General features: G+C 50.3%; 1 protein-coding gene across 2 annotated transcripts in view; it reads right to left on the bottom strand.

The window, feature by feature from the left end:
- ING5 (inhibitor of growth family member 5) overlaps positions 1–9,747 on the bottom strand; it is a 16,319-nt gene that overhangs the window by 6,198 nt on the left and 374 nt on the right. For both annotated transcript variants that reach the window (XM_004386486.2, XM_023740888.1), the window contains exons 2-3: positions 7,250–7,321; positions 290–456 (exon numbers count right to left, since the gene is read on the bottom strand). In XM_004386486.2, coding sequence (XP_004386543.1) covers positions 290–456; positions 7,250–7,321 — 239 coding nt within the window. The remainder of the gene's footprint in view (positions 1–289; positions 457–7,249; positions 7,322–9,747) is intronic.

Here is a 9,747-nt window from a genome sequence, read left to right as displayed (position 1 = left end):
CACTCTGCTTCCCTGTCTCCTCCCACACTCCTCACCAGTCTCACAGGTCTGCAAGGCCCCCCACCATCTCACAGGTCTAAATGGCCCCCTACCATCTCACAGGTCTGCACGGCCCCCCCACAATCTCACAGGTCTGCACAGCCCCCCACCATCTCACAGGTCTAAATGGCCCCCCCATCTCACAGGTCTAAACGGCCCCCCACCATCTCACAGGTCCGCACAGCCTCCCACCATCTCGCAGGTCCGCGTCGTCCCCCCACCAGCTCGCAGGTCCACATGGCCCCCTCACCATCTCGTAGGTCTGCATGGCCAGCTGCACCTTGTCGTCACTGTACTCCTTGCACTTGCTGTAGGCGCTCTGGATCTTCTGCAGGTGCTCCACGCGCTGGTCTGGGGAGAGGGTCTTCACTGTGGAGATGTACTCAGCAGCTAGGATGTCGATCTCAGCCTTCTTATCTGAGAGAAGTAGGGAAACAGACCCCTCCATAAGGAGCTTCCACTGCAGGCCCAAAGAGGGAAAAACAAAAGTCCGCCAACTCTGCCAAACAAAAGCTCCGGCAGAGATGCGGACGATGCGGACCCTACAACGCTGCTGGTGGAGCGTGAGCTGGCACAGCCATTTGCAGGGCAGCTCGGGATCATTCAGACATGCACACTTGTGACGGAGTCAATCTGCCCAGGACAGTCCAGTCTGCCTGCCATCCAGCATCAGCGTCCCAGTGCCCCTCTGACTACTAGGGGACCCTGTTCGGATAATAAACTATGGACTCACCCTTCCTAAGACCTGGCCCACTGCTTGTAGGTGTGCACTCTAAAGATCTGAGTAGATACATGCCAGAAAACACGCCTTACAGCACAAAATGGGAAACAACCAAATGTCCAACGTACAGTAAAAGAGATCGCTAAGGCGCGTGGTCTTCCCACTCGTCTGTCAGTTTGTTGTACTGTGGTGGCTGTGCGTTGCTGTGATGCTGGCAGCTGTGCCACCCTATTCAAATACCACAGCAGGGTCACCCATGGAGGACAGGTTTCAGCTGAGCTTCAAGACAAAGACAGACTAGGAAGAAGGACTCGGCAGCCTATTTCTGAAAAAAATTAGCCAGTGAAAACCTTATGAATAGCAGCAGAACATTGTCTGATATAGTCCCAGAAGATGAGCCCCTCAGGTTGGAAGGCGCTCAAAATATGACTGGGGAAGAGCTGTCTCCTCAAAGTAGAGTCAACCTCAATGACGTGGATGGAGTCAAGTTTTCGGGACCTTCATTTGATGTGGCATGACTCAATATGAGAAGAAACAGCTGCAAACGTTCATCAATAATAGAAATGTGGGATGTAGGACGTATGAATCTAGGAAAACTGGAAATCATCCGAAATGAACTGGAACGCATAAACATCCATATGCTAGGCATTAGTGAGCTGAAACGGACTGGTGTTGGCCATTTTGAATCGGACAATCCCACGGATACTATGCCGGGAATGACAACTTGAAGAGGAATGGCGTTGCACTCATCATCAAAAAGAACATTTCAAGATCTATCCTGAAGTGCAACGCTGTCAGTGATAGGATGATATCTATACGCCTACAAGGAAGACCAGTTACTACAACTATTATTCAAATTTACGCACCAACAGCTAGGGCCAAAGATGAAGAAATTGAAGATTTCTACCAACTTCTACAGTCTGACATTGATCAAACATGCAATTAGGATGCAACGGTAGTTACTGGTGATTGGAATCTGAAAGTTGGAAACAAAGATCGGTAGGTGGAAAACACAGCCTTGGTGATGGCAATGACACTGGAGATTCCATGACAGAATTTTGCAAGGCCAATGACTTCTTCATTGCAAATACCTTTTTTCAGCAACATAAACAGTGACTATACAAGTGGACCTCACCAGATGGAACAGACAGGAATCAAATCGACTACATCTGTGGAAAGAGACGATGGAGAAGCTCAGTATCATCTGTCAGAACAAGGCCAGGGGTCAACTGTGGAAAAGACCATCAACTGCTCATATGCAAGTTCAAGCTGAAGCTGAACAACATTAGAACAAGTCCCCGACAGCCAAGATACGACCCTGAATATATCCCACCTGAATTTAAAGACAATCTCAAAAACAGATTTGAGGCATTGAACACTAATGACCGAAGACCAGATGAGTTGTGGAATGACATCAAGGACTACTTATGAAGAAAACAAGAGGTCATTAAAAAGACAGGAAAGCATGAAAAGACCAAAATGGATGTTAGAAGACTCTGAAACTTGCTCTTGAAGGTCAAGTAGCTAAAGCAAATGGAAGAAATGATGAAGTAAAACAGCTGAACAGATTATTTCAAAGGGCGGCTCGAGAAGACAAATTATTACAATGACACGTGCAAAGACCTGGAGTTAGAAAACCAAAAGGGAATAACATGCTCAGCATTTCTCAAGCTGAAAGAACTGAAGAAAAAATTCAAGCCTCAAGTTGCAATACTGAAGGATTCTATGGTCAAAATAATGAATGATGCAGGAAGCCTCAAAAGAAGATGGAAGAAATACACAAGTCACTGAACCAAAAAGAACTGGTCGATGTTAAATCATTTCAGGAAATAGCATATGATCAAGAACCGATGATACTGAAGAAGTCCAAGCTACACTGAAGGCACTGGCGAAAAACAAGGCTCCAGGAATTGAGATGTTTCAACAAACAGCACTGGAGGTGCTCACTCATCTACACCAAGAAATTTGGAAGGCAGCTACCTGGCCAACTGACTGGAAGAGATTCATATTTACACCTATTCCAGAGAAAGGTGAGCCAACCCAACGTGGAAATTATTGAACAATATCATTAATATCACACACAAGTAAAATTTTGCTGAAGATCATTCAAAAGCGGTTGCAGCAGTACATCAACAGGGAACTTCCAGAAATTCAAGCCAGATTCAGAAGAGGAGGTGGAACCAGGGATATCATTGTTGATGTCAGATGCATCCTGGCTGAAAGCAGAGAACACCAGAAAGATGTTTACCTGTGTTTCACTGACTATGTAAAGGCATTCGACTGTGTGGATCATAACAAATTACGAATAACACTGTGAAGAATGGGAATTCCAGAACACTTAATTGTCCTCATGAGGAACCTGTACATAGATCAACAGGCAGTTGTTCAAACAGAACAAGGGGATACTGCATGGCTTAAAGTCAGGAAAGGTGTGTGTCAGGGTTGTATCCTTTCACCATACCCATTCAATCTGTACGCTGAGCAAATAATCTGAGAAGCAGGACTATATGAAGAAGAATGAAGCATCAGTACTGGAGGAAGACCCATTAACAACCTGCGATATGCAGATGACATAACCTTGCTTGCTGAAAGTGAAGAGGACTTGAAACACTTACTGATGAAGATCAAAGACCACAGCCTTCAGTATGGATTACACCTCAACATAAAGAAAACAAAAATCCTCACAACTGGACCAATAAGTGACATCATGATAAATCAAGACTGAAGTTGTCAAGGATTTCGTTGTACTTGGATGTACAATCAATGCCATATTGCATTGCGCAAATCTGCTGCAAAAGATCTCTTTAAAGTGTTGAAAAGCAAAGATGTCACTTTAAGGACTAAGGTGTGCCTGACCCAAGCCACGGTGTTTTCAATCGCCCCATATGCATGTAAAAGCTGGACAATGAATAACAGGGAAGAATTGATGCCTTTCAATTATGGTGTTGGTGAAAAATACTAAATACATAATGGACTGACAAAAGAATGAACAAATCTGTCTTGGAAGAAGTACAGCCAGAATGCTCCTTAGAAGCAAGGATGGCGAGACTATGCCTCATACTTTGGACATGTTATCAGGAGGGATCAGTGCCTAGAGAAGTACATCATGCTTGGTGAAGTAGACGGTCAGCGAAAGAGAGGAAGACCCTCCACAAGCGGGACTGACACAGTGGCTGCAACGATAGGCTCAAGCATAACAACGACTGTGAGGAGGGCACAGGATGGGGCAGGGTTTCGTTCTGTCGTGCACAGGGGCGCGATGAGTCGGAACCGACTCCACGGCACCTCACAGCAACAAGTCGTGGTCCACTCACACAGCAGCAAAAATAGCAAATAGAGCCACATGTGACCCCAGGGACTGAGCCCACAGAAGGGCACACAGAGCAAAAAAGCAACACACAAGGAACACGCTGTGGGGCTCATTAACATAAAACGCAGAAACAGGCACGACCCAGCCTCTGGTCTACGGAAGGGCTGTCACCAAACTGAGGATGGTGGCAGGGGCAGGCTGTCATGGTTGAGAGGGTCACACGGGCTTCCAGGTGCTCCGCCGGTGGTGGTGGCAGAGAGGTTCTGCTAACACTACTTGTCACGTTCTCCAGAAACATCTTACGCTTGTTTCTGAACGTGCGCTATACTTCACAATAAAAGACACTTTTGTCTTCCACGGTCAAGATGTTCTACCCAAGTGAAAAACCACAAGTACTTCAGCCTCGCAAAACATGTAGCCAACACAACCAATAAAAATCACCCACACCAAAGCACATCATCATGAAATTCGAAACCCCAAGGATAAAGAGAATATCCCAAAAGCTTCTGAAGATGAGTGGGGAATAAACAGATAACACATACAAAAGATCAGGAATCCAAACAGCGTCGAACTTATCAAAAACAACACAGAAGCTAGAAGACAACGCAGCAATACCTTCGACTTTCTGTGGAAAATGATTGCCAGCCTGGAATTCTACACTCAGACAAGCTACCGATCCACTATGAGGCTAGAACAAGTGTTTTCAGACATGAGCCTTTATAAGACATTTACCACCCCTTGTACCCTTTCTCAAGAAACTACCGAGGAAAGGCTCCACAAAGACAAGTGAATAAACCAAGAAAGAAGACGCCTGAGACCCAGGAACACAGCCCAACACTGAAGCGAGGTGAAGGGATACGTCAGGAAAATCCCAAGGCAGCACCCATGCAGCAGGCCTAGAAACAGCTGATCCAGACTGGACAGAGGGCTCCAGCACAGGGGTCTCCAAGGAAAAACCCGCGTGTGCGGCCACGGTGAATAGCGCCTTACAGCTCTTGGGGGGAGGGGTGGAGTCAGAATGCGGAGAAAGCAGCCAACAAACCAACAAAGCAATTGTAATGTCACGAAAAACACAGTCATGAAGAAAAGGTCACGTAAGCACTGACAGTGGTCACTCGTTTGTGCACATCTACATGCTGCCCTGGCCGAGTCACTGTTGCTGGTCCCACCACCAATTCTAGCATAAGGCACCCAGGAGGCAGGGAAGTGGGGAGGGGGGAGGGTGGTGCCCAAACTGGCGGGGGCAGTGCCTTTGGAGAGGTAATCCTGATTTTCCACAGTGTAACTGTGCAATGAAGAATTGGAGGAAGACTCATTAACAACCTGCGATATCCAGAAGACACAACCTTGCTTGCTGAAAGTGAAGAAGACTGGAAGCATCTACTGATGAAGATCAAATACTATAGCCTTCTGTATGGATTACACTTCAACATAAAGGAAACAAAAATCCTCTCAACTGGACCAATAAGCAAAATCATGATAAATGGAGAAAATATCAAAGTTGTAAAGGATTTCATTTCACTTGGATCCACAATCAATGTCCATGGAAGCAGCAGTCAAGAAATCAAATGATATATTGCATTGGACAAATCTGCTGTAAAAGACCTCTTTAAAGTATTGAAAAGCAAAGACGTCACTTTAAGGACTAAGATGCGCCTGATCCAAGTCATGGTGTTTCCAATAGCCTCATATGCATGTGCAAGCTGGACAATGAATAAGGAAGACCAAAGAAGAACTGACGCCTTTGAATTATGGTGTTGCCGAAGAATACTGAATATACCATGGACTGCCAGAAGAATGAACAAATCTGTCTTGGAAGAAATACCGCCAGAGTGCTCCTTGGAAGCCAGGATGGTAAGACTTCGTCCCATATACTTTGAACCTGTTACCAGGAGGGACCAGTCCCTGGAGAAGGACATCATGCTGGGTAAAGTAGACAGTCAGCGAAAAAAAGGAAGACCCTCAAGGAGATGGACTGGCAGTGGCTGCAAAAATGGGCTCAAGCATAGCGACGACTGTTGACGGCGCAGGACTGGGCAGTGTTTCATTGTGTTGTACACAGGGTCACGATGAGTGCAACCGACTCAAGGGCACCTAACAACAACCACAGAAAAAACGATTTGGCTGGCCTTTGTCCCTGGCTCCTTGAAGTAACTTCCCCAGAGACAGAAGTCTTTGTTATTCATAGTGGGCCTGGAGCACACCTGATCTTTTAAGCTAACAGATGACTGGAGGCCACTCCAGAAAGATCAACCCTGTGACTAGGGGGTTGGGGCTTTGGGCCAGGTGACATCAGCCCCAAACCTGAGGTGGCGGGGGGGGGGGGGGGGTGGAGAACTGGTCTAATCAATCACGTCTATGCACTGAAAACCCAATAAAAACTACGGACCCCGAAGCTTAAGGGTGCGTCCCTGGTTGGCAACACCTGGTGCCTGCTGCCACACATCATGGCCAGGAGGAGACAGCCCATCCTGACTCCACAGTGGGGAGCCTCCAGACTCCCCCAGTGGCTCACTCCCTTTGGCTGGTTCTGATCTGACTCATTTTGCTGTAAAAAAACCGACATCCTAAGTACAGTGCCTTCCTGAGTTCTAGCCAATTACTGAACCTGAAGGAGACCGTGGAGACCCCCGAATGTGTAGGCAGCTGGTCAGATGTGAGGGTGGGTGGCCCTGTGGATGCCCAGCCTGGAGGCTGGTGTCAGAAGTGTGGGCAGTCCCGTGAGGACGTGCCCTCAGACTGGGCGGTTTGCAGCTTGTCGCAGTAACCATACAGATAAAATCTAAAACTGAAGGGAAATAAAAAACAAAAGTCGCAGCAAGAAGACATTCTTTAGAAATAGGGAGTTCAAGACCAAGAGGCCAGAAACTGTGATCTAAACTTTTCAGCTAGGCACAGTTTAAAACTAGAAAATGTTTACAAGGAAAGAAAAAGGTAGCAGAGGCACTTTGACAGGACAAAAGCGGATGAGGGTCATGAAGATTTGTACTAAGAATCCAAGAAACTAAATTCGATCGACAACATATCAGCACCCTCTCAAGCCACTGCACACGCGGTGTCCACAGCCTAGGCCAGGCAGCAGCCCGCTGCCCCGAGCTCCATCCTCAAAGCCCTCTGCCACCCCCAGTTCCCATGCCTTCGTGCCTCAGCTCCCAGCTGCACGGCAGGCCTGCACCCACCTTCTGTCCTCTGGTCCAGCTCTCGCATCAGCTGGAAGTTCCTCTGCAGCTCACAGGGAAGGTTCTCAATACCTAAAACACAGAGAAGGGCGGCTCTGCGTGAGTCTCAACAGGAGGACAAAGACCTGCCTGCAAGGTTCCGGAGCTAATGTCTACAAGCAACAGGCCCACCTTCCTCGTCTGCTTCTGCTGGGGTTTGGGGAAGAGAAGGACAAAAATCTTTTTCAGGGACGAGCACCAAACACAGCTGGCAGAGGCTGACACACGTCAGAAATGAAGAGGTTAGCAGTGACGGAGAAACGAGCTGAAGGCAGGACAAGGAAGACGGCCCATGGACCTGCCAGCACCCAAGAGCTACCACCGCACTCGGACCTGCCATTACCCTGGGACCCACCATCGCCCCCGGACCCGGCATGCTCTGTGACCTTCCCTTCACTTTCCTGAGACCCGAGCATCGAGGTACAGACCAGCACTGCCGGAATTTCCTCCAGGAGGGAACGCTCTCTCTAGCTGCCTGGCACAGCAGCTAGCGAGCACCTGAAACGTGGCTAGCGCACTGAGGAAACGCAGTGTTAGGTTTACTTAATGATAATAAATTGAAGGCTAAGCGGCTCCTGAGGCTGGGGGCTACAGTACTGGACCACACAGGTCAGAGGACCCCACCCCCAGCTCTTCTCCCATCCTGGCCACCCTCATGCTCACTCTCACCTGCACGGCCACGACAGCTCCCACCTGCTCTCCCCGTGGCCAGCCTTACCCGGGCCCCTACACGGCTGCCAGGAGGTCATTTCAACACCTAAACCACATTTTACAGATCCACCACCTAACGCCTGCTGGTTCCCTGTAGCCCTGTATCTTCTGTGAACTTTCAATCCCCGTCCTACCCACGTGGCAGTAAGTTGCAGGAGCACAAGGCCATTCAGCTTCCTGGGCTTCCTGGTCCCCACCTGGCACAGCATGCCACGGTGCTCAGGAGGGGGCAGGAGCAACTGTCCCTGTACGCACACAGGAGACGCACACGTGTCCCTGAGCCCTGCTTTCTGAGCACCCACTGCACCCTGTGGGCAGGGCCAGGATACAGAGGAGGCCACCATGCTCTTCATCAGATGCTGGGGTACTCCTGGGCCATGGCCGGCTCTGCTAACTGGCTCCACTAACTGTCTTTACTGATGATGGGGTAAAAGCATCCCCTCACCATGCTCCCCATTCTGGCTCTTCCACCCAGGGACCCCCACTGCTCAGGCCGGGCTAAGGGGCAAAATAAAAATCCGATGCCCTCAAGTCGATTCCAACTCACAGTGACCCTACAGAACAGAGCAGAACTGCCCCATAGGGTTTCCAAGGAGCAGCTGGTGGTTTCGAACTGCCGACCTTTTGGTTAGCAGCCAAGCTCTTAATCACTGCGCCACCAGGGGGCAGAATGAACGGTGCAGACTGGGCGTCCTCACTGTTGCCAGCTAGGGGCACGTGGCTCACTGGCTCCTCTGAGCAAGCTCAGCGGGCTTCCCAAGCCGCCAGGCCAGCAAGGCTGTCCGAGTCCCCAAGGCAGCACTCCCAAAGGAGATGGTCTGGCCAGACCACCTGAAGCACTGACCAGCTCAGTCCCCGCCCAGCCCCAAGAACATCACCTGCCCCACGACCTCTGGGTTCAAACACGAGCTCTGTCACTCAGCTCGCTGTGGGACCTTGTGCGGGTGACCAGCCTCTCTGAGCCTCAGTTTCCTCAACTGTAAAATGGGGGTACGACCACTCAGGAGGTTCCCACGAGAAGCCTGTTGCTTCACGTAAAGTAGGAAGAAGACAACTAACCACTGGGAGGCTCCGAGGGCGTCTCCGGTTAGAATACCCGTCGTGGTTCTTACCACTTTAACGAGCCCAGTAACGCCCAGGAGCATTCTGATCATGGTGGCGCGGGGAAGTTAACCAAAGAGAGGAAAAGAATACAACTCACCAACCCAGCATCCCCGCCCCCACTGTGCTGATGCAGAAACTGAGGCTGAGCGCTGAGAAGACGGCTGCAGGTGACAGCACACATAGGGGCACAACTCAGACCCGGAACCCCGGAGGCCTGGTCTGCTCCAGTGTACCACAGACCACCCCTGGCCCTGGCCCTAGCCCTGGCTAGGCCCTGCCCATGAAGCAAAGGCGGGGCCTGAACGTACCTGGCTCCGCCCGACCCAAGAGGGTCCGCCCTGTCATAAGGCCCCGCCCATATGGCAGAACCCACCTCATCATCCAGTTTCCACCCAGTCCTCCGGGTCCCTCTATGCTCAGGTGGACCCACTATTCGGGCCCCGCCCCCTTATCCCGCCTCTCCATCCAGACCCCGCCCCCCGTCTTGCCCCGCCCCATCCCAAAGGCACTGCCCTGCCCATCTGGCCCCACTATCCAGGCCCCGCCCCGCCACCCAGGCCCCGCCCCACAGGCCTGGCCCGGCCCGGCCCCCCGATATTCAGGTCCCGCCCTGTCATCCAGGTCCCGACCTGCCCGCCCGGCCC

The sequence above is a fragment of the Trichechus manatus genome, unplaced genomic scaffold (genome assembly GCF_000243295.1).
Source record: "Trichechus manatus latirostris isolate Lorelei unplaced genomic scaffold, TriManLat1.0 scaffold00165, whole genome shotgun sequence".
NCBI lineage: Eukaryota > Metazoa > Chordata > Mammalia > Sirenia > Trichechidae > Trichechus > Trichechus manatus.
Note: the sequence above shows the minus strand (reverse complement) of the source record. Positions and strands in the feature narration are given on the sequence as shown.